Raw genomic sequence first — 25,900 nt, 5'->3', positions numbered from 1 at the left:
TAAAAATATAAAATAATATATATAAATCATGTAGGCCAAGAGATATTTAATTCAACTAATTTTATCATGCCACATCAATTTGTACAAAATAAATCTGTACAAGAATTGGTGGCTATATCATTACTCTATTTAATATTGTGAGACTTGATGTAAGGTTAGACTCTATAATTCTTCTTAAAATATTTTAATTTTTATTTCTTTTTATGTGGGGTTGTGGAAGGGTAGGAGTTGAGAAAGTCAATATTAGGAAAGATAGTCATAAAATCAAAATGAATCGACTTGATTAATTTAAACAGACTAATTGATTTGGTTTCATTGTTGGTCATTGAAAAAATCCAACTTAAATCGGAAAAAGACATTAAATTTTGATAAAGAGCTTCAAAAAATTAAACTCTTATGGATCAGCTCATAATACTAAACTAATCGATTTTTCTGTTCATTTTGATTTTTTTTACATGATTTTACATATTTCTAATTTTTTAAATTGATCTCATAAGTACATGAACAATTAAATTATCATTTAAGTAATGTCTCAATTACATTAATCTCGCCTAATATGGGATTGAACGCAAAATAGATCAATCTCAAGCCATGTCTCTTGTGCTAATTTAATGATGACAGTGATTCCAGGTCCACGGCGTCAATAACATGATTACATTACTAAAGTAAGCTAATTTAAGTTTTCTTTAGAAAAAAAAAATAATAATGCATATATACGAATCGCATATAATGGTGTATAAATTGGATCTTTTCAAGCATACGTAAAATTAGGTACCAATTTTGTCGACCATGGATTATGGTCCCCCATGCGCCTCCCGGGGGCAGATATATATAAAAGGGGGTCCCCCAATGGGCCGTGAGTAGCAATAATAGCAAATAATGGGCCCGGGTCAGGCCCAAAGTTTAATCACACTGACAGTTCCGTGTCTACTTCTTGTGCTCGGGCCACTTTCTTAACCATAGCCCACCGCTGGCCCATTTGACTCGCAAAAGTGAGACAAGATTTCCGGCAGCGTGAGGCCCACCTCGTCCATAATTGGGAGCCTTTTAGTGACTGCTGCTACTGCTGATGATGCGCTGATGCTATAACAAACCAATCACTGTCACAAAGCTGACAGCAAAGCAAGAAGCCAAGAAAACGTGTAACTGGTGACCGTGGCCACGAGCATCGCCACTCATTCGTGCAAAATTGCATTGGTCTAATCTTTGATTCCTTCAATCGCAAGAAGGGTCACTGAGTTTGGTCTGTCTATAGACCTTGACTTGCGAGGGAATGTTCATAAATCATAAACTACGATTGAAGGGTTGATTAATTATTATTATATTATTATATAATCAATTATTAGATGAATTTGTTCATTAATTTATCTTTTCTTCCCCACACTCAATAGAAAAATGCCTAACATATTTAAAATCACTATAAGCTAGCTTCATTGCCAGTTTATAGTAAAGTAAGCATAGCTTCAATGATATATTACCGTCGCACTTAGTTTTCTTTTTTTTTTTTTTTATAAATTCAAAAGAAAAAGAAAATGAGTCTCTTAATAGAGCTAGCCATTTAATTAAATTTCTATAATTAAAACCAATTTTGATTAAGACATTTTGTGCAGCTCAATTATCAAAATTTTCTGATGAAGAATTTGCAGTTTTGTATGTGGTAACTAGCTGGAATGAAGAGTGCGAGTGCACGTAAGAAGTGGGCATCCGATTAAGAACACGGTTGCAAAGTGAAGTGATAGTCATATAACTATTCCTTATTTATAAAGTCTCTATCAAGGGACAGCAGAGATAGCACAAAAGCAAAGCAATTCTTTTAGAATTTAATGATATTAGGATCCGCTCTTACAGCATCGAATTGAGATTTATGCTCAAAATAGAATCGAAAGGCACCAAGAATCTGTCATTAAATTTAATATTTTTGACCATCTTCCTTTCCCGGTGTGGGTATCCTCTGACCCTAGCTGCTCGCTCAAAACGTACAATTTATATTGACCCATATATTTTTTAATCACCCACCGTCCAATTACTAAACTATCAATATCTCTGATCTACACACACATATAATCATTGCATATTATCATGGGTTTAAAATGATTACCATCATCTACAATTATAACCCTAAATATAGTTTTAAAAATTAAACTTTATATATATATATATAGTCATTTTTTTATGGAATACCCTCATTTTATTTTTTTTATGCTAACATACTAATAAGTCATATGATTTAATAGAATTAGTATATATATTCTATTATATCTTATAATTTTATAATGAATTAAACACTGACTCTAATAAAGTATATAATTTAATTAAATCATATAACTTAATACCATGTTTGCATATATATATATATATATTGAGACCTACCACTGATTCCTTTGTAGGGTTAACAAGTATCAAAACATAACTCAAGTGATCTTAAAGCTGAAACTCTAGATCTTCATTGGAGAAGAAAATCCTCTAAGATAAGCCTCTTTGATTCTAATTAAATAGATTCCTTTTTTATGATGTTCATTATAATAATAAAACTAGATAGGTGTGAGTGGCCTGGTGTCTATGGTGAAAACTGAGAAATTAATTTTTTTTTAAAAAGGTGGCAGGTGGGTCAGTGGGATGCCCTGCAGCGGCGCACATGGGATAGGGTTTGAGACATAGGCGACACAGCCATGAGCCTAAAATTTCACATGGCCGCTTCCATGGGACCCCCACTTTTCTTCCTCCTTCAGTCTCCATGAATCTCAGCACATGCTTTTTCTTACACTTAGGTCCCACATTCTTAACCAACCAGCTGAATGCTGATCGACTGCTGAGAGAAGATGGAGAAGAAGTTAGCACCAGAACCCTCGGTCACTTCTCCAGAAAATTTGAAGTGCAAACGTACGTGTTAACGGAGGTTAATTTAATTATGTGTGGAACAAATATAAATAAATTTGGTTTCATTGCTATTCAATAAAAGCATAAAAATGGTGGGTGTTTCGTATATCTTACAAATCGGAGAACGTGGCTTTCATGTATGCATGCAAATTTGAGAACAACATAGCACATACCAGCACCACATGATACAGTTTTGCTGCATGCGCATGCCCTATCTAGCTAGCTAGTCACAGACAGTTAAGTAAGTGTGCTTGTCAAGTAAATGCGCATCTTTAATATCTTCTTTTGCACCCACAATTCTTTTTGGCAGGCAACTTATAATGTCTAACCGGCACATACCAATATACACTTCTGAGCTTTGTTTTTCTTATAACTACTTCGCTAGCTGGTGCTTATAAACACCATACTCTATGTATAAAGATATATGCAATACAACTGTAGTACATTGATGTATTTAATTAGGTCTAGAAAAGTTCCGTTTGATATGGCTTTTTAAATAGAGCGTATTTAAGTGGAGCCTTTATTAGTAGATTTTTTATCAAAAATATTTTAGTTGTTTGGTTGTTAATAATAATTTTTATTAAAAATTATAAAATTACTTTAATAGACAATTTTTTTAAAGTTATGCTGTGAAAAGAATGAAATAAGATTATCAAATAAGTAAAAGATATTTTAGATATTTTAACATTTTAAAAAAAATCTCAACATCCACTCCTAAGCCCCAAAATTTAAACTCTTATTAGTAGATGCAAAATATCTTATGAATCTAATCAAAGTTGGTTAGTGTGAGTGGTTCGGCACTCTCACTCCTTAAGAGAGGTTAAGGGTTCAAACCATGCTCTCGTATGGGGCCACCACTTTGGCCAGCACTTTACCCCTTTGCCGGCCGACCCGGTGCGAGCGGGGTGTAAAAAAGTCAACAAAATATATATGCAAGAAGCTTATATAAAACTTATATGAGAGTTCGCAACTCTGCACACTGCATGTGTTCATTCAGTGCTGATATAGCTAGCTTTTTCCCATATTATTACATGAATTTGATTACATATTCTGCTTAAAAGATGACGGGCTGCCGCATGCCTTGAAATTTTTGCGTTAATAACGTTTTAATTAAGCTCTGAATATTTGTTGCTTGATGGTTACAATCAAGGACGTTTTAATTAAGTTGTTAATTAAAAATGTATAAGCAGAACGTTAAATTGTAGTGATTTAACATGTTAATTTCTCATATAACTTTAGGTATGGGTTGCAACACAATATTATCAGGAGGGAAAAAAGATTAAAAAGAGAGAGGGAGAGAGAGAGAGAGAGAGATGAGAGGCCGCAGCCCCCACGGAATTGTGTTGATAATGCAAAAACTTCTGTATAATTGATGAAAAATTATACACAGAATCTCTCCAAAAAGATTAAAAGCTGAAAAAGAGAAGCTTTTCTGGATCATCATGAGTTTTTCAAGTGGCACAGCACTGGTGCTTACTGGAAAGTCTTTATTTATCATCTCAATTCTCTAAGTCTCTACGTCCGTCAACTTGGTTAGATTTTTTCCCCACCTCTCTCTTCTCGAGTTTCGAAACTTGCCAGTGCCGGTACATTATCAGTTATGGATCGACTTGCTAGAGATTTCACTTACTATATTATCATATATACGTAGGGTCAGAAAGATTATAAATCTATTTTATATTCTCCAGGCTAATACTTTTACCCCAACTGCAGAAAATTTCAGTTTCTTTCTGGTAAGACCTGACCACAAAACTCTAATGGCTGTGTCAGCTTATCCTGAAGTCAATCCAAAGCTCACAGATTTTCTCAATTATTAATTTTTCTTCTAAATGATTGAAAGGTGAAATGAATGAAAAGTGATTATTTTCTGATCACAGATTTAAATACATAAAACAGGATAAAAACTGACAAGAATTAACAGTGGGCCACCAATGAGCGAAGCCCTAGTATAGTTAAAATGGCAGAGCTTCCACGCGCACGCATACACACACACAGTGAATCTCTCTCTTCACAAGCAGAAGCAGCGAGCAATCATAGGATGCTTGCTGACATGACCAAATCGTCATCTATCATGGCAGGGTTAGGATAATCGAGCCCACACACGTGTCCACGTGTCAAAATACGAGAAATTAAACTGGAAAAAGACAATGCATCTATCCGTATATTAAATAACCCGCTCGGAGGCAAACACACGACGCTTTCCGCAACGTCCCGCCCGTTATCTCTAATACTACTACTACTGCTACTACTACTAACAATTCTGTCTATCTCCCAAAACAAAAAATGCTTTTGTATTAGCATCTATATTAACTGTACTTCACTTTCATTTTCAATCACACCAATCCAAAAGAGCAAACAAGCAAAAAAGAAAAAAGAAAAAAGCTCGGATATAGCACAAAAATTGGCGAAAGCAAAAGTGGGCGTCTGTTTCAGAGAGGTGAAAGTACCATGGAAGCACTGGGGCTAAATATGGGGTTTGAAGAGACTGAACTGAGGCTAGGGTTACCAGGAAATAGAGTACTGAGTGAAGGAGAAGGAGCAAGGAAAAGAGGCTTCTCTGAAACTGTGGATTTGAAGCTTAATCTTTCGTCTAAGGACACTTCTGAGAAGGTGAAGAGCTTCCAGAAGGAGAAGAATCCTCTTCCTCGTGCCACTGATCCACCAGCCAAGCCTCCAGCTAAGTAAGTCATTTCTTTCTTCCTCTTTCTTTTTTATTTTTTCATTTGTTTCTGTCGGCCCGCTCCCTTGTGAATCCAGTTTCTTATGCTCTATTTATGGTACTGCATGATTAATCATGGCATCATGGGTTAGGGTTAGGTTAAGCAAGCTTAGAGTTAGCCTGTGTGTGTAATTGTATGTCAGAAGAGAGGAATTTTTATATTATCATCGCTTCATATTTTGTCTAGCTTGAGCTCACAAATAGATCTTGAAGATAATTACATATTATAAAATGAAAAATTGATATCAAAGCCCAAAAAGAGTTGCAGAAACACAAGCCTCTGTATTAATCTTCTACTTCTACATGTCATTTGTATTTTTGTAATTAGGGCTAAGCTCATCATGATTTATTGAGCTAGCTAAGAGATGATTGATACAATTCTCTCTCTATCTTTCTCTTTTTTCTTTCTTTTTCTTTTTCTTTTAAATTTTTTTCCTCCCATCAATAATTTCAAAATTAGCTAAAAACTTACAATCTTATTTTGCTTCAAAATTGTGAAAATTTTATCGTCCACTGCACAAGCTATAGCAAGCAAAATCTTGTGGCATACACGGTGCTGACAAAAATTTCATGGCGAAGCAAAAATCAGGCCACATGTTTAGACGCATGAATTCTCAATTAATTCCCCGTTTAAACTTCATAATTTGAGTCTCGTACACCTTGCTTTCTTAACTTCTTTACTCTTATAATATAAAATAAATTTCTCTAATTCCCTTCTAACAAAAAAATGTCCTCTAATTCACAGTTGAATGTTTAACAAATTAATAAAGGTGATTAATATTGTATAGAGTGGAATTTCAATTTTCAGGACACAAGTTGTAGGTTGGCCACCAGTCCGATCGTTCCGAAAGAACATGCTAGGCGTCGTTCAAAAGAGCAGCGGCGAGGAGAGCGACATGGCCGGCGGCAATAACGCTGCATTTGTGAAGGTTAGCATGGACGGAGCACCTTACCTCCGAAAAGTTGACTTAAGGATGTACAATACTTACCAAGACCTCTACCATGCCTTGGGCAAAATGTTCAGCTCCTTCACCATTGGTACATCTACACATTAATAATAAAACCCCTTCTTCTTCTTCTTCTTCTTCTTATTATTATTATTGTTCCTGTTGTTATTGTTATTTAGTTGATTTCTCGTATTAATTATATATTTTTTAACGTTATATAACACTTATTGATTTGACTTACGTGTAATTACTCCTCATTGAAGGCAATTGTGGATCCCAAGGAATGAAGGACTTCATGAACGAGAGCAAGCTCATGGATCTTTTGAATGGTTCTGACTATGTTCCTACATATGAAGACAAAGATGGTGACTGGATGCTTGTTGGCGATGTCCCTTGGGGGTAACTACTTTTATTTCTTTCAATTCCTTAACTATCGCCTCCATTTACTCACTGAAACCGAAAATTAAACCATAAACCTCATAGTTAATCTTACAAGTTTTTCATCACAGTTTAGTTTATTGATCGACTTTTTATTTTTATTTTTTAATCAGGATGTTTGTTGAATCATGCAAGCGGTTGCGTATAGTGAAAGGCACTGAGGCTATTGGACTTGGTAAGTATCTTTTAACAAAAGTTTTTATTGGAAGAGGTAAACCTAACCTCTTCAATTAGAGATGAAAAAAAAAAATTATTGATTTGTTAATTTTGCGATCAACGAAGCACAAAGTTTAATGTACTTTGATAAAATAACACTATTAAATTATACTGTTTCTACTGGGATTTCAGCTCCAAGGGCCATGGAGAAATGCAAGAACAGAAGGTAAGTAGTGAGTAATAATTACAGCCTGCTCCATTGATCTCGTGGACGCTAGCTAGTTGTTGTAGAGACCCACCAATACGACGGTAGATCAAGCGCTCAGATGGATAGAGCAGGATGCATAATATTGTTACAGTGTTTGTGTAATGTTATCGTTTGATACATCAGTACTACATGTGATGAGAGATACTTAAAGAGTATTTATTATTGTGGACATATATAAACAATAACAGATCCTCGGTGTTCCTATAAGACTTGGCTATGTCGACTGTCGTTGCTTGTGTTAGTGTGAATGGCTTGTTTATTAATAATTGTAATAATGGACCTGTTTGTACTAGTTATATATTGTGTATGCTTCTTGCCTCCAATTATTTATTCAATTTTCTTTTATGGGATTCTTGGTATCATTCACTTCTTTCAAATAACATTGAAACACATATTTATTATATATAATCGCTAGTTTTGTTCTTGTTGAATGAGGGGGCAATATCATGTGCAATGTTGATGGAGCATTTACTTTACTCATGCCCATTTGTTTAGGTTAGTTGATTTATTATCATTGTTATAAAAGAGATAGCTGCCTCCATGCTAGTTTATTTAGGCATACTTTAATTGGATAACAAAAACGGAAATTAATGGAAGGAAAGGAAAACAAGTCGCGTTATGTGTGAATGATGTAGCTCTTATATAAACATTTATACATTCGACCAGTGACTGTGGTCACTTCTATTGAATGCATTAAAGGCATTTGCTACCATTTTGTAATGAAATAGTAATTGTTAATCCAATTAATCAACAACACATGCCAACGAACAAATTTTCACACTGAATGGTTGATTAGCCCGACCCGATTTTTGGCCCGATTAGGCTGATCTGAATTTTGAGAGCTTTGTCCCGAATTTAAGGGTAAAAAATAAGGCTAGGGATTAAAAAATAAAGACCCGAGTAAATTAGGGTCAGAGTTAAGGCTTTATATGACTCAAATCGACCTGACCCTAACCTTAATTTAATAACAATTTTATATACTTAAATTGTTTTCAAACTTTTTTTTTCTTTTTTTTAGAGGTAAAATTCTTGAAAGTAAAATTTTTACCGGAGAAGAATTTGTGGATGAAGAAAAATGTGGCCAGCAAATTTTGAAGTACTTTTTTTTTAATGTTGGGTTATGAATTGTAGCTTTTATTAAACCAATGAACTAATGAACTCATTGTTTAAATTGTGGACTTATGGTATTGAGTTGTGTGTTTTTATTTTATTTGTTAAATTGATAAACTCTTTAGTTAGATTGTGGAATTAAATTGTGTGTTAATTGATGAACTTTTTGTTTATATTTGGTTATTTATATAATTTACAGTTAAGATGTTGAGTAGAGCAATTTTTATATTTATGTTACTTTAAATAAGTTTCAAAGTTTTTTAAATTTTAACATATTAGGGAATTTAAATTTAAATTATTTAAATATAAAAAATTAGTAGGACTAGGGCTTTTTCAGAGCCCGACCCTGACCCTTTTAGGGTCGGGTCAGGCCCGACCTGAAGGTGAAACAATATGACTTTTTGTAGGACTAGGGCTCTTTAGTTGTGTTACAAGCCTGAGCCCGACCCTAACCGGATAAATTGCCAACGCTAGTAAGTAGGGGTGGCAAAACGAATAAACGAATCGAATCGTAAACGAATTGGGTCAAGATTCTATGGATTCGGATTCGATTCGTTTATTAAACGAATATTTGGTTCGATTCGTTTAATTCATTTAATAGAATTGATAAATGAATCTAATCGAATCCGGATTCGTTTATTATTCGTTTATCCTTAACGAATCTAACCGAATCGAATCGAATCAGGATTCGTTACAATTCGTTTAGAAAAATATAATTAATAAACAAAATTAAGTAAAATAAAATATAAAAAATTACAAATTTACCACCCCAGAACAAAATACAAGTAACTCAAACCATATTATGCAGCCATCCAAATACCAAATTATAAATCCCTCATAATACAAATAACAATAATTCAAATTCAAATTATAAAGTAAGGTAATTTCTTTAATTCTCTCCATTTGTCTTTTTCACCTTGAAAACAAAAATCCTACACCAAAAATAAATAAAATGTTATTAACATATGAACGAAAAAATTCAAATTAATTGAAGAATAAAAGATCATATATATATTAAAATTAATTAATTAATTTTTAATTTTTTAACAGTGATATAATTGAAGAATATGAGCAAGAAATTAAAAAGCTTGCACTAATATTATATATATATACTATATATATAAATTTATTTTTTTAAATTTTTAGCAATGACATAATTGAAGAATATGAGCAAAAAATAAAAAAGCTAACAGCCTAGCACTAATGGACTCTTTGAAATCGTCTTGATGGAAAAAGCTAAAAGCATACATAGTTTACAACATATCTTTCGAAATGAAAAAGCTAGCACTTGGATGCAAAAATAATAAAAAAGGGAAAAAGAAGTGGAGCTTACTTTGGTGGTGACTGCTGCTGGTTAAGTGACGTTGATAAACTGTGAAATCAACCCTGAATTGCTAAGAGATGAAGGGAAAGAGATGAAGGTAAAGAGATGTGAAATGTAAGAATTAAGATTGGGGCCGGCTGCTTTGATTGCTTTGACTTTGCTTTAGCTTAAAATTACAATATTAACCTCTAAATTTTAAAACGTTTTCAAATAAATTTAGGGATACAAAAGTAATTTAATTAACCGAATAATAAACGAATATTAAACGAATCGATATGTATTCGATTCGTTTATGACCCGTTTATTAAACGAATCTTAAACGAATAAACGAATCAAAATCTTTAAACCCGCATTCGATTTGTTTAATTAGTGAATCAAATCGAATTCACCCATTTATTAAACGAATCAATTTTTTCAAACCCAAACTCATTTAATTCGCATCTAATCGAATCGAATCGAATAAACAAATCCTGACCCATATTGCCACCCCTAGTAAGCAGTGTTTAGGGGATTTTAGTGTTAGCAATTGCTTAAAATCTTCTTTCCAGCAAAGGGCATCTCCAGTCTCAACGAACTAGGACAAATACTATTGGGAATGAGACAACAAATCCTATTTTGATTTATCAAATAGCGAAGATAGCTCTCTAAATTTATCTCACTAGCTATTGTTTAGGCCAAGTTGGTCTGCAATGTCTCTTTCAACGAAGAACAAAAAACCTTAAAATGCATTGAGACCACCAACAATTCTTATTGGTAAACTCTTGGATATAGAAGCATTGAGCTGATATAACATCGAAGCCTTAGCAAGTAAATATTCACCATGCTGTTTAAAATATAGAAGATAAGATTAAAAGCATGTATCAAGCTACCTGGAAAGTAAGTAAAGGTCGTGGAATTAATCGAAACCTAGTTGTATAAACATTTCTGATGTCATAATAAACTAAACATGGTAAGCCAGTCTTTTTTATAAATATGAAAAATGACCTCACCCTCAGTGTTCCCTTATTGAATCCATCATCTTCTGTTAATTGACTCCAAAAAGGAGAACCCCAAAAGTGAAAAAACAAAAAAAAGTGTTGCTTTTTGATTCATTTATCTTTACATTTGGTTTGGCAGTCAATATATATGGACGCAAATGAGATTCATCCGACCTTGCTCTGCTCTTTCTTCTCTAGCACAGCTAGTGGTCTCACCATCAGATATCGATAGACTTTATCACTAAATCTACATTTTTCTTTGACTTCATAATAAGCTCTGCATTGGGCCGATCATTATATTCTATCTGCAGAAATTATATGTGTTACACGTAATTATCTAGCATGAGAGTTGGAGGATTGATAAATCTCAGAACCAACTAGCAGCTTACCCGCCATTTAGCAACATCAGGGGGCTTCCCTGTAAAAGATCAGAAAAACTCATGACTAACCATTTATTTCAATTTCACTTTTGAGACAATTAGTTAAAACTAAAAGAAGTAATACCTGTTGAAATATGTCTCTTTAAAACTCGTTGCATAGCTGTGTCAAGGTCAACCTCAATGAACCTCAAATGATGAAGAAAAGTAGAACATTACCAGCTGTTTACTAAATAATAGTATGTAATTGCAGTAGCAACATTCAAGTTATTGATATTTCGTCAATCCTTGATATCTGATTTTACCCAAATGACAAAGCACTGTGGGAAAGCAGAATGCTGATTCATCTGTCCAAGACAATTTATTATGTAATCTTATTTATCTATGCACAGCCGATTCATCAGCACAAACTAAAACCTTTCTATAATTGACAAAGCAGTACTGAGAAAATGAAATGGCCAGGCCAGCATTTATGAGAACATGTAACGGTGAAAGTCCAATGAGCAGTGAACATTGTTTTTACTTCTAATTTTTTTAATTAAAAAGAAAAAAAAAAAGATGCCTACCGGTTATTTGAAGACTGCTCTTACATCTAAAGGGGAAAATTTATAGCAAAAAACCAAGCCATAGTGTAAGATAGAATTGGAGGTAAAAAAGTTCTTAAGAGCGTGTTTCGCAAAACATGGGATTGCATTAGCTAATGCATTGCAACCCCATCTCTGGTAAAACTTTCAGGGCAATGCAATACAGTGTGTCAAATGCATCCTTATAGAATAGTGGCTTTCATACTACATTCATGTTACAGGCATCAGTTCAGATAAACGAAATGACTGCTACTACATGAGTAAAAGCTAATCCTTACCACTTCTCATCAAACATAGATGATACATCCTTCCAAACTCCTCCGTCTAAAAACAGGTAATTTCCGTCTACTATAACAACTTTATGCCTGCAAAAGTAAGAAAGGAGGATTTCATCAATGCATCAACTAGACCTTCCGGATGCTACACATACTTGCCTAATACCAATCCTTTCAACATGGAAACAAATTAATAAAAATTCAATAGAATTGAAAACATATACAGAATAACCTGCAGAATCACTTGATATTTCAAAAGTTTATAATCAAAATTTTCATTTAAACTGTATTTGGTCAGATCAGAAGACTATCAGTTTCCATAAAAATGTCTCAAAGTAACATAAGTATAAAGATTCTAGCAAGGTCACTCCTCCTTTTGCCTTCTTTAGTTTGTAGGACAGCAATTGACCATCCAGGAAATAGAAATATGAATTTTCAATTTGGAGATGGATGCTAATCAGACATAGTATCCACAATATGCACTAAGACGAGTTTTTAGTTTCCGATTTTTATCAACCGAAAGACGTTTAATAAAACCACTAAATTTCAACAAAACTAGCAATAAAAGCTGTTACGTACTTACTGGAGGCCTACAAGGATATCATCTTCAACTGGATCTCCAACTCCATGATCAAATGAAGGTGCATACACAGATCCCTGAGAAATATATTGATCATCAAAATGAAATGCATTGTGCACATAATATTATCACATACCCTAGACACATAAAAAATAACTGTATAATTTTTTTTTTCTTTCTCTAGCCCCATCAAAGTTTGTTGCCAAGTCTCAACCAAATCACTTCTAACCTGATTCCTCAGATTCTTCAGACAGTTAAGCAGTAGCAAGGGATTGAAAGTCCAGGGAGCTGAATGATGAAGAAAAGGATAAAAACTGTTAATTTCCAAGAAGATTTCAAGTTGCTAAATACCAAGTGTAGGAACCTCACCTCCCCTTCTTGCATGTGCTTCCTTTGGATCCTAAAATTCAGATACATTACTCAGAATTAAATGTTATGTTCTAGGTGATGATAAATCATATGAAGAAATATAGAGGAAGCATAACCTCCATTGCATCTAGCTGAGAACGATATAGATGGAACCCATCCATAGGAAGAACAGTAGCAACATCTGGAGGCTTAACCTGAGAATCAAATGAAGAAGCTTTTTGAGGCCATATCTTGTTTATACGTCGCACTACTTCAGCTGCTAGAGTGCTCTTTCCAGCACCCGGAGGGCCAGCCAAACCCACAATATGCCTGCATAGTTAATCAGATAGACAATTTCATTTGATGAAGTAACTGAATACTAAGAACAAAAGATAACACTCTTCCCAGAATCCCAACATCATTAAACGATGATTGAATATAAATACTGAAAATAGTTATTAAATGTTCACATTGAACTATTTTTGTTGAGAATTTGAATATAAAAGTATCTTCATCATAAGGCAACCACCGGTTATATAAGATATCAAAATCTAAATTTTGCTTCATTGCAGTCAATAGAACTCACTTCACATTGACATTTGAGGCTAATGCTGATGTAGGAAGAAGACGTTGAGCCAAAGCGTCATAAACTTCATCCATACACCTTTAAATGTCAGTAAACATTTCATTATAAACTAAACAGATAGATAAATTAAGAAAATATGAAAATTCATATCAACAGATGGACAAGCTGCACATAGTGTCACAAGCAAAAGCACATGACATTGGTATAAACATGTTGAGATGATTTACAAGAACCAAAACTGAAAAAAGAAACGTAAAATTAACCAAAATAAAAGTCCCCGTGTGTATTTTTCACAATTTTGATAAACAAGAAAAACTCTAAAATTCATAGCTAGGTATACGGCATATTGCTTTGCAAATACTACTTCCTGCCTCGGTGGCATACATAAAGCTCCAAGCTGAGGGAAATCATAAATACTTAGGAATCCCAACTTGAACAAATGATTTCAAATTACAAGCCAAAAGTTCAATAAGAAATTTTCTAATCACTAAGGTAACTAAGTATCTTCAAAATTCGTAGATTATCATTATAAACTTCAATATTGAACAGAGGCCAATATGGCAACAACAGATACAGCCATTATCCAAATTCAATGGTAATGATGTTTCAGTTTGACCATACCTGGCCTCTACAACAGGAATTTCTCTCTGTTGGCTGCATAAAACCTGATAAAGGACAAAATGAATCAAAATAAAGTGAAAATAACAGAGAAAACAACCATTCAGATTTTCAAGATTATCAATACAAGTTCCACCTTGAGAGAGGTTTTGTTCTGAACTAAAGACCTGGTTTTACCAAAAACAGGTTGTGCATTCGTATTTCTTCTGATCCATGAAAAGGACAAAAAACCATCATGCCCCGAAGGAAGTTCACCTCTCTTCAGCGGTGTTGACTCTGCATTAACAGATACTTTTACTGGAATGCAAACAACACTCAATAGCTACTTACTAATGTAGGAAGTGTATTCGCATATGTGCGTCTATATCAAAAAGTCCTATAGAATCAAAATCGCAATTATCTCACCCGAACGGTATGGTGAGAAAATAATAGATTATATCACTTAACCTGATATCTACAGATGATGATGATGATGATTATTATTATTATTATTATTGTTTTGACAATCAGACTGACGAAACATTAAATGATAATTGAGATTTTTAAAAAGAATAAAAAATGGAACAAAAGTTTTAATCTTGTAGCATGTATAAACAAATTGAAAACCGATTGAATGGGAGAAGGAAACCTGTTGAAGAAGAGCTCAGACAAGCTCTCGGAGTTGTTGAAAGCGAGGAGACATCCATTGAAAATCGACGACAGAGACACCAATTTATCAACAGAGAACTGAACGGCGAACTTGTCCGGAACAGATGCTGGCGCTAAATGAAAATGAATATTTGAGTTCGCCACAGTAATTAGGATCAGCCAGGATCCACACTCTAACACAGGGTGTTTAAAATTTAATTTGATCCGTTTTATTAGTAAAAATTTGATTCGTAAATTAATTTATTGAATTGAATTAAACTATAATTGGTAGATTGAATATTTCTATAAATCTCTAAAAATATGTGGATTTATAAAAAATAAAAAGTATTTATTTAATTAAAAATTTAAATTTATAAATATAATATTAATACTTACTAGTAAATAAATAAGTTAAAATATAATTACATTAACGCTATATTATATGTTATTCGATAATAATATAAAATAAAAAATAACTAAATAAATATAATTTTTTAAATAATTAATTTTTATCTACTAATCTAAACGAATGATATTTTTTTATTTTAGTGTGTTATATTTTAAAATTTTAAATATATTTTTTAATTTTATTTAAAAAATTACTTTATTTAATTTTAAATTTAATCGATAATAAATTTATTTTTATATTAAATTTTTTATTTAATTAATTCGTAAATTAAACAAAATTAAAAATTTTAAATCTATATCTAATTTACAAATATATAAATTAAATTAAAATTTTATAATCCATAAAATTCAAACAGCAAACATCCTAACTCTTAAGCAGTTAAAATGAAGAAATCCTTCTGATTCTTTGTGAAATCAGTACACGTATCCTATTCCTTGTAAAACGGATCGTGTATGACGTGACACGTATACAACGACCCCATAACAATCCACGCCACAATAATCCTTTACTGTACAATTTATCGATAATAATTGTTATCCTAACCGTATCGAAAGAGATCAACCCACGAAGTTTCGCAGTAAAAACAGAGGAATTAGTATTTTTTTTTCAATAATAAGATCCCGCATTAACCACGATACAACAGCTCTTGGACAATGAGATATAAAAATTATAATATGGTTTTGTTCTTTTTTTTTTTTTTAATGAGTTGCGAGACAGCTCAAATAAGTCCAGATACCATACACAAGGTGATCCAGAGTTCTTCCCACATAATGACTTCGTATTTAGTTTGAAATAAAACAACTGACTTGTTTGTGTTGGGAAAGAAAAGGTAATTAGTTTTACAAGGTAGCTGCCGCCAAATTTGAACAGTTACAAGCATTTGGGGATCCGAAGTGGTCGCAGACAAACAAGAATTTGCACCATGTTTACGTTATAAAGAATTGGTATCCTCCAGAAACAGAAGCCACTTTTAGATTTTATTAGTCAATCCACCACCACATAACATTCCCGTCTTCCAACCCTCCGCCGCTTCATATCATCGTCCGGCGGCTGAGAACAACAAATTTTTACATAAGTTTTTACATTCACTGATGAAGCATTTCTTCTAAGGAATTAAGAATTGTTTCTCTTCATTTTGTTATGAACATACTTGTACGTTGTTACAGTACATCAACTAAAATAAATTGTCACGTGTCTCACTGCAAAATAGTTCTCGGGGTTACCTGACTGAAAGAATGCGGCACCCGTATTCTCTTGGAGCCGTCAGCCGAACGTTTAAATGGATATTGGTCTTCTAGAGCAGAAGGGTTATTTTTTACCTGAAATAGTTTGTACTGACATGAGAAAATGGACGACTTGGGTCATAGTCTCTAAAAGCATAGAAACTGAGCTTTTATTTGAGTTTGTTTTGAGAATTTGAAGCTCACTCATGAAACATGAATACAATATTCTGATAAAACATAATGTTTTAAATTAGATTCCCTAATTTTAACCTACAGTTAATTATTACTTAACAGTAAATTGCACATACATGTTGGAAGTTTTAAGGGAGATTTCCATGCTGGAATGAACCTTGTTTCATGATAACTCAGATCATAACTCCACCTCAACAAAAACTTGCCTATCAATTAAGCTGGTGATAGAAGTGCACATTTCCAAGAAGATGCCATCCCCAAGTAGCAATGAAACTAGAATAACCATTCATTTTCTAGAAGTTTATAAGTTGTCAACAAAGTATCTGCGTTTCACATTTTGTACATGGTTTCAAAACTATATATCCAATACTGACAACCAGCAAAAAGCTTTACGATGTTATCTGCGGTGTGATTTGTCTTTTAGATAATTAGATTCTAACAACTGCTAGAAAAGTAAGCCATGCATCCCACTTTTTAGATTTTGCAAGGTTTGTCAATGAAAAAGAGCAAGTCATTTTGTTGAAATTAATGCTGAATGTATGAGCTTCTCATATTGGACTTGTAATCATTTTCTTAAATAACAAAGGTATAAATGCTTAATCAGCTTTGTGCATTTCCTTTTTCTTGATAAAATACCAAGGCTGCAAAAAGTTTATGAACAAACAAAAATAAGCATAAATAATTAACTGTTTACCTGGCTATGAATGGTGTCAACTAGTAATTCTTGACAGCCTGATGCATGCACACTTTCTAATCTGGGGCAATGAAGTAGCAATGTTTCTGGATATTTTAACACAATTTGTACCATGATCAATACAGTTTATCCCACTGTTCAAATAGATCATCTGCTAATAAATCAAAGTGCATTATGTAATATACCTGGACGCAAGTTTCTACATGAGTTCAAGTTCAGATCATTTAGTTCTGGACAGTTTAGACATAGAGCCTGTATTTATATTAACAAAGTAAGATCATGAAGAGGGATAAAGATACACATAAAACAATATGAACTTTATAAAAAATAACTCACATCTAAGCCAGAGCAACCCCACAAGCTTAGTTTCTTCAAGCAGCAATGTTTAATTATCAACTTCTGATACATGAGATGCAGTTTGTTGTTAAAGGCTTTCTGTAACTCAAAGTCACAGGTTTCATCAGAGTTTGAATCTTCAGAAGTGGGATCACATATTGACATTCCACAGTCCATGAGCTCAAGGAGAGGTAGCTGTGCTGTGGCAAACTGAATTCCACCTGAGAGACCCAATTAACATGTTAATCAGCACAAAGCATATGGAACCAAAAAAAAAAAAATGCCATAGCTTAGAGCCAGGACTTGAAGATTACTTGAAGTAATATTAGGACAAAGAGCAAGGAGAAGTCTTGACAGAGTATTAGGGAACACATTGCAGATCATTCCAATGCCACTGTCACTGATGCTAGATCTGCCATTAAAGTGTAATGTCAAATATAAAATACAGGAGACACGCTAATGCTTAAAAAGCAACAATTTGGAAGAAAAGACTGAGTCAAAATAAAACCTACCCACTTAGATCAAGCAATTCTAATTTTGAGTAGGTTGAAGCAATGGCAGCAACAGATGCATCAGTGATTTCTGATCCAAGTACAAGCGAAAGCATTCGCAACCCCCTGAATGAAAGGGCACTTAAATCAATATTCATTTATAGTTCAACAACTCAAGGTTATTTGTCATAATATATACACGGAGATCCATGGACAACAAAGTATATGCAAAGATACTGCTCAAGGTTTCATGTGCATGAAGCCACTTCACAAACCTTAAGCCTGCGGCCGTAAGTGCTAGCACAACCGAATGAGAAAGTCGAATTGATGCTATGTGTATGTTTTGCAACCTTGGACAATTCCTTCCCAGTCCATCAGCCATAGTAGTAAGGTCAGTACTATCATTCTCTTGGCGAGAAAATTCCAGAGAGATTTCTCTCATATTGGGACAATTAAAAATCTACATGAAGGGAACACTGATATAAAGAAGAATTCAACTAGATTCCCAATCAAGAGATAAAGAACATGAATAATTACCATCTTAGAGAGGGAGTAAAGATCTGAAAGCCAGAGTGTAGAAAGACTTGATGAGCAGAGGACAAAACCTCCTAAATTAGAACACCCTTCCATCTTAAGACTTGCAAGACATCGTTTATCAGCAACAAAACGACCCAATTCATCACTACATGGAAAAACACCAAACAGACCCTTTAATCAATCAGCAGCAGTCAGCCAATGCCAGACCACTAATCTTACAACAAACTAAGGTATGAAACCTAAATAGCTAACAATTTAATTGCAATTTTAGGAGACTGCTCAAAAATTAAAAAATTCCAATTATAATTCCCAAAATGTAATTCAGCACTGTTTATAAGGGCAATGTGGAATCTTTAAATCAGCACAACTTAAGCATATGTTCAGATGAAAAGGCCCTACATATTAAAATCTGACATTGACAAAAACAACTAAGAACTTGAAATCCATTTGTATTCCTGGAATCATTTTCAACCACTTATTGACAAACATTGAATCATTTGATCCTTATGTTGATATCACCTAGAAATAAGGCATCTCTCAATTTTCAACCAATTATTGCACTTGAAATCCATTTGTATTCCTAGAACTTAGGGTTGAATACAATAAAGAACCAAATTCACTCAACATTAACAGACTCCACAGGGAAAACAACTAGAGAAATAATGCACCACATGGTAGATCAAACAATGGACGTGAAAAATAAGGATAAGCAATCATACCCAGTGATCCGATTTACTGCAGATCCAGATGTGTAAATCTCCATAGATTCCAAATTGGGGCACGAAAATGCAATGCATGCCAACATTGTTGCATCTACATCACTGCAAACATAAGTTAAGATTTTAGAACGAAAAAAAAAACGTAAATAAATCCAAAATAACATAGATATTGAAAACCTGAAATCCATCTTTGCATTGAAGTATCAGTCTTAGTAAAAAATTATTAGCATTAAACTCATGTTCCATAATATTGAATCCTTGGCTGATGTCTATAGATCAAACAGTCCTGTACATTTATCTTTATAAATCACGCTGCAGTATCACATTTAGTCCTCATTTTCGGTTATCTTGTTCAATTATACCCAGATTATCGTGTTCACTTTCATTATCCAAACACCATCTCTGTCAGTCGCCAAGCAGTGCACCCAATAAAACCCTAGATCTGAGTGAAATAGCCCACAACCCTAACCTTTCCATCGTAAGAGAGAGCCTAACAAGGGCGGAACACTTCTGCAACACGGATCCAACAAACCCGACCTGAGCCCTCGGTGGAACCCGAAGTCTGAGCTCTTCCGCGGCCCTCCACAGCCTCCTAGACGTCTCCCTCCACCCTTTACACACCTGCGCCGCCGCCAACAGCCCCGGTGGAGGCAACCTCCTCAGCACCTCCCACAAAGCTGCCGCCGGCAAGCCGCCAGACAGCTCAGGATCCGGATCCAGAAGCTCCTCGATGGCGAAATCCGGTTCCGGAGACTCGCAAGTGAGATCGATGTTGTCAAAAGACAAGGCTCGGCGGAAGCGGGAGTAATGCTGGTGACGTGGGGGGCGGCTGGAGGAGAGAGACGTGGGAGCGGAGATAGCAGCGGAAGAATCGGAAGGCGCTGGAGTAGCAGCAGCAGGAGAAGGAGTGGAGGGGGTGCCGACGTGGCAAGAGTGGCCTTTCTTGGGTTGGCCACAACGGCCGCAGTTGTAACTGCCACGTCGTTTGGAGGGGCGGAGGTTGAAGTCGAAAGATGAATAATCGGTGGCGGAGGGCGACACGTGGGGCTGGTGTTGGCGGTTATTCATTGTGTAAGCGCGGGTGCGCGAGAGGGAGTGTGAGTGTGTGACAGAGGCGATGAAAATAAAGGGGAGGGGATTGGGTTGGGTTGGGTTGGGTTGGTGGCGGAGGCGCGGGAGATTGGATGCACTTTCGCGCGCTGGTTTTGAAGGGGAAAAATAATAATAATAATAATAATAATAATAAAGCGCGGTGCGAGGAGCGTCGTATGCTTTGGGTCAATTTACTGTTCTCTCCTCGGTTTGGGCGGGTGAAAACACGTGACTTCATGCCCTTTTTTGTTTTTCAAATTTTCTTATCATGTGGCGCGACCGCCCCCGCCAAGTTTTGACTGTTGAGTCTTTGAGTTAAATTTTCCGCTGTTTCAATCTGGTCAGCTTATTTATTCGGGGTGGGTTATATAAGTAATTGACATGGACCGAGACAGGCTAATATATTGTTGCTGGTTTCTTTTGTTCAAACATTTGTAAATCATAGCTCTATGTATATTTATTTGAAATCGAGCCTTTCTTAATTCTTCTTTTCAAATATCGGCGTATAAAGAACTGTCAAATTAGCTAAAAGAAATCTTATGAAATTCAAACTTTTAACCTTGATGTCGTCATCAATAAAAATCAAAATAGTACTATCATTTCATTACCCGTTACATAATTTTTAGCAGACATAACTGTGCTCAATTAATGTTTGTCATCGTAATTTGTTGCAATGCCTGCAAAATAATAGTTATCCAATTCCACAAACACGTGGCATAAAAAGGAAACAAATCAACTTAAGTTTGTAGCTTAGCATTAATTGACACGCATCATCAGATCATCGTCGTTGTATATGGAGTTGTTAAAATTTAATGGTGTTGTCCAAACACTTTGTTATCATAAACTGACCTTTTTTTATTGAGGATTAGGATTCTTTTCTATCACTTTTGATTTTTTATCGATCTTATATCGCTTATATTTTAACGTGAGTGACTGATTAGAATTTAATTATTTTTTTTAATTTATTAATTATTAATCATATTAACATAATTTATTCAGATAAAAATCATATCAAGAGAGGATTTTAATTCTTTTCTTGATCATATGGACAGCACCAAGTGTAGAAACCTGCTCCCTTCTCTTTTAATACTTAACAAAAAAATTAAAAAATTAAAAATTAATTTCAGCTTCAAAACAGTCCATTGGAATTGTGATGATGTATCCTAATTTAGAAATCTGATTTCGAAAAAAAATTATTCTTATAATAGGTCAATTGAATTATTATCTTAAAAAATAAGATAAAGAGATATCTATCACTTTATAACAAATGAAAGACTCGATCATTAATTTTAATAACAATGAGAATAACTAAGTACATATAATTATTAGGTTGGTATTATTAATGTTTTCTTGATATTTCTTTATTTGTTTCAAAATTTAAGTAATCATGAATTATATTTCCAGCATGATAGACCTATTATATCGACGACCCATCTGTTTTTGGATTCGATTGATGTCAATGGTTTATTTAAGCACGAACTATGAGATGCCATTAAACCAAACAAAACTAGCAGGCCATAAGGGCCCCGGCCAGCCGGCCTTCCCAAAATTTAAAACACCACACTTATTAAATACAACTTGGATATTTTACCCAAGAATCGCATTATAATTAAGTTTTACATTACTCTTTAGTTGTCATTTTGTTATATAATATAATATAGATTATCTACGTCTACCTTTATTATTTTCCTTTGCACTTAGTTCTAAGTTCTAACACGAGGCAAATGCTATGTTATATGAAATGTAACATAGGAGTTCCCTTAACATGAATCTATCATCAGGAGTGTTAAAATTTTATTTGACCACATGAGTTTGAAATTAGGGAGTCATTTGATATAATTTTTTAAACATTATTTTAAAAAGTTAAAAGTTAGTGTTTAATAATTTTTTACAAAAAAAAATCATTTTTGATAAAATTATCTCATCCTACAATATATTATGGAAAGCGGGAATGAATAGCTTTTCAAAATATGATTTTTAACAATCATATTTATATTTAATACAATTCTTTATATAGCCTCGCGTATATTATAAAAATTTAAAATTATATCATTGTTCAATTAGGAAATAAAATTATTAAATTTAAATAAATCAGTATTATTACCAATTATATTGAGATAGAAAAAATAAATTTGGTAAAATAAAAATATTTATTTTAGTTGTCCATTATTATATATACACAATAAACAAATATTATTTATACGTGTTCACAAATATGTAAATAAATTTTATAGGATGTTATATCTACTTAGTCAAATAGCATTATAACTGCAGTTTAATAACAAGATTTACCGAACGTATACAATTATTTTTGAAACTCACAGTACTTTTAAAAATAAATTTTACTATAATATTTTATTTATAATTAACAATTTTTACAGCATAATTAACAACAATTATTTTTGAAAACATCAGCTTCACTAAACTGTCCCTAAATCACGCAGGTATTGTTGAAAATTATGATATAAAAGTGTGCCTATTTTCATTATTTTCATGTATGTACACTCTAATTAGCTAGTGGCCGGCCATGTGATTGATTTTGGTCAATTGATCATTTGAGAACGAGAAGTGGGGTGAATCATGAATGTGTTGGTTTTTCCACTGGCGTAATAATTTACTTGTGAGAAACTAAAGAAATGACGATAAAAAAAATATCCAGATTTCTATCTGTAATGAAATATCCAGCCTGTGCCATGCTTAATTAATATTATTGATCTCCCTACAAAGTAATGAAATAATCCGATGATTCAGGTATGAAAAGAAAACCTGTCCAATTATTATTGTGGCAGCAAAGGTTCCATTATTTCCTACGTGGGCCTTGATAACTTATATTTGGAAAATGTATAACGAGCCCAAAGCCTTCATCTTCATTCTTAAATTGTAAGGTTGATGCTACTACAGTCCTGCTTTTGACACCCCCCAAAAGTCCTTATAATACCAGTTCCTAAAGCTATCTCATTTAGATTGTTTAAAAGTCATTCTAATCTAATAACACCATAATTATTTCATACTACTCTATGTTGGTGAGAGTCTTCCACGGTGTCAATACCACTGGCTCATCTACTGATGCGGCAGTATCGACCTAATTATTTCATGACTTGTGGCACCCAATCCATTAAAGTTTTGTTTAAGATTGAGCTACTGTAACTTTTTAAGGTACGGCTGCTGTCAAAACAAAAACTATAATTATAAAATAAAAACTAATATATTATGTAATAAATATAATTTTTAAATAATATTTTGATAAAATTAGTAAAGATATTAGAGATTTTTTATCATGCAGGCGTAAAATCAAATCAACTTAACTTTTAAAGTACAGTAGATCATTTTTATCAAACACTTTAGTTAGGCCATTATTTAGGCTTTATGTACTTTTTATTTAATCAAAATCAATTTTGCCTCTTCTTCTTTCTCATTCAAAACAAAAAGCTCTCTCACCTCCCTCGCTGCCCTTTTCATTTTCTGCAATTCTACTGCCTTCTCCTTCTAGCTTCATTTCTTTTTCTTTGATGCATGTGAAATTAAAAAAGAAAAAGAAACTTAAACATAAAAATTACATTTTTCGATCCAATTTCTTTCTGATGCATCTGTGAAAAGAAATGGAATAAATAACCATAAATTTAGAAGGAGGTAGTAGAAGCAAACTACAAATGGCAAAAAATAGGCAAAAATGATGAACTAAAAAAGAAAGAGAATTAAAAACTTTCACTACTAATATTGCGATAAAGACTATTGTTACAAAGTAAAATGAGGGACCATGAAAAGAGATCTTGAATACCTTTAATACATATATACCTTTAAAGTTTTCATTGATTGTAAATATATGAAGAAGAATTCGGCGAGAACAAGAACTGTTCCTTGGGCAACGAGGATCAAATTGGAAATTAGCATTTTTAGCTGGTCAGATTTTGGTGGTTGGTTTGGTAAAGTTTTTGAGGTAATTTCGAATTATACATATTCATATACATACACATACATACATACATACATGTAGTGTGTGTATATTTCTCTATGATGCTATTAAAAAAATAACAATATCAATAGTTATTAAAAATGAACTATTTGACTTAAAATGAAGTACCTCTATCCTTAGATTCATCTTTAATTGACAATTACCACTTACTCATTGTTGATATGGAATTTAATCACTTATACCACCTCGAGGGGTCAGGGTCTCCAAGAGGGAAAGTTAGATCCCTCGAAGGTAATAATATAAATTATTAGATGGGAATTAAGGACTGCTCAAGGTGAGAAGTAGGGAACTCTCAGTTGAGACTTTGATTTGTTCATAAACACCGACCCAGCAAGCCTAAAATATTAGGATAATATTTATCATTAAGAAATAATCATGGGACTACAAAGAAAGTGATTAAGGAAGCTTGTTACAAGGTCAACACATAGTTAAAATAGAAGAGCTCACTCCTAAAAACATGCCCCACTTTCTTCTTCCATCATTCCAGGGGTCGGATTATGTGAGCTACTCCACCATCCTACAACCTTCTAAAATAAAGGAGATAAAGCCATAACTGCAATGCAGCACTTCGTTCCCACAATGGATGAGACCAATAACTACTCACATTCACCAAAAATAAGAGGGCCACTCTCCTAAATATGTGGTATGGTATAAATATTAAATTACTCTCTCAAATAGAGGTCAGGTTCACTAGAATTCTAATATTTTATGATTTAACTCCAATTTTTTAGCAACTGACTTAAGTATCAAAGTGGGATTGTCGGAAACCCCCCTTATTTCACTGTTTTTTATTTGTTACTGTGTGTGTAGGTATACCTCCATCTGTTGCACATGGTTCGACCCCAGGTGGGAAAAAATCAAGCGTCAACACTCATGTTACAAGTAATTAATTAAATCTTAATTTAATTGTTGTTGTCTTTATTAATCAATACAAAGGTGACTATCAGTTCAAGATGGCTTCAATATTTGTTAATCAATCAAATTCTCATATACAATCTCAATCGTATGATCATTTCTATATTTATTTATTCATTGATCATAATTTTTTTTTTGGGAAAGAATTCATTCATTATAGAAATTGAGCATTTGTGCTTATTAAAATGAATTTCATGAGTTTATGTTTTTTAGCAACTATAAAATAAATCATTATATAATATGAAGATTATTTTTTTACTTTTTCACTATACGTATAAATTATCAAACAACAGTAATGCATTACGAATTTTGAAAAATTCAATCAATAATGTAATTATAATTTAGTGATATAATATGAAAATACAATTTATTTATGAGTAATAAATTTTATATTTAACAAGTGACATATAAGAAATAATTTATATAATGCAATTCTTATACCATTTATAAACGAAAAGTATAAATAATTAAATTTTGTATGTATAAATTATAAAACATCAAACATTTA

General features: G+C 33.3%; 3 protein-coding genes and 1 long non-coding RNA gene across 7 annotated transcripts; 1 reads left to right on the top strand and 3 right to left on the bottom strand.

The window, feature by feature from the left end:
* The first annotated feature begins 4,279 nt into the window (after positions 1-4,279).
* On the top strand, positions 4,280-7,755 carry LOC102607251 (auxin-induced protein AUX28-like). Its single transcript, XM_006479535.4, has 5 exons — positions 4,280-5,558; positions 6,405-6,634; positions 6,807-6,942; positions 7,095-7,156; positions 7,330-7,755. Exons 1-5 carry the CDS (start codon positions 5,326-5,328, stop codon positions 7,365-7,367), a joined length of 699 nt encoding a protein of 232 aa, XP_006479598.2. The 5' UTR covers positions 4,280-5,325; the 3' UTR covers positions 7,368-7,755.
* Positions 7,756-9,132: 1,377 nt separating this feature from the next.
* LOC112496070 (uncharacterized) lies at positions 9,133-10,184 on the bottom strand. The gene is made up of 2 exons (XR_008053531.1): positions 9,849-10,184; positions 9,133-9,447 (listed from the first exon to the last, which is right to left on the bottom strand). It is a non-coding gene; the product is annotated as an uncharacterized LOC112496070 (long non-coding RNA).
* A 591-nt stretch (positions 10,185-10,775) lies between these two features.
* Positions 10,776-15,031, bottom strand: LOC102606651 (putative uridine kinase C227.14). Of its 4 annotated transcripts, none has more exons than XM_025099297.2 (12): positions 14,813-15,031; positions 14,321-14,460; positions 14,188-14,231; positions 13,567-13,644; positions 13,118-13,310; positions 13,002-13,032; positions 12,862-12,920; positions 12,636-12,709; positions 12,056-12,142; positions 11,321-11,372; positions 11,206-11,234; positions 10,776-11,121 (listed from the first exon to the last, which is right to left on the bottom strand). In XM_025099297.2, the coding sequence occupies exons 1-10, from the start codon at positions 14,868-14,870 to the stop codon at positions 11,339-11,341; spliced, it is 798 nt and encodes a 265-aa protein (XP_024955065.2). In that variant the 5' UTR covers positions 14,871-15,031; the 3' UTR covers positions 10,776-11,121; positions 11,206-11,234; positions 11,321-11,338. The 4 variants fall into 4 exon arrangements, 3 of the variants coding, with proteins under 3 accessions (XP_024955065.2, XP_006479597.2, XP_006479596.2); XM_006479534.4 differs by having other exon boundaries at positions 11,321-11,356; XM_006479533.4 differs by having other exon boundaries at positions 11,321-11,382; positions 14,813-15,029.
* Positions 15,032-15,798: 767 nt separating this feature from the next.
* Positions 15,799-20,608, bottom strand: LOC102631250 (F-box/LRR-repeat protein 17). The gene is made up of 11 exons (XM_006479532.2): positions 19,882-20,608; positions 19,413-19,514; positions 18,694-18,838; positions 18,432-18,616; positions 18,178-18,282; positions 17,980-18,077; positions 17,666-17,886; positions 17,515-17,581; positions 17,330-17,415; positions 16,444-16,539; positions 15,799-16,270 (listed from the first exon to the last, which is right to left on the bottom strand). The coding sequence occupies exons 1-11, from the start codon at positions 20,478-20,480 to the stop codon at positions 16,205-16,207; spliced, it is 1,770 nt and encodes a 589-aa protein (XP_006479595.2). The 5' UTR covers positions 20,481-20,608; the 3' UTR covers positions 15,799-16,204.
* Between the last annotated feature and the right edge of the window lie 5,292 nt (positions 20,609-25,900).

This window comes from Citrus sinensis, chromosome 3, assembly GCF_022201045.2.
Source record: "Citrus sinensis cultivar Valencia sweet orange chromosome 3, DVS_A1.0, whole genome shotgun sequence".
Classification (NCBI taxonomy): domain Eukaryota; kingdom Viridiplantae; phylum Streptophyta; class Magnoliopsida; order Sapindales; family Rutaceae; genus Citrus; species Citrus sinensis.
The sequence above is the reverse complement of the archived record's forward strand: the minus strand, read 5'-3'. Positions and strand labels throughout refer to the sequence as shown.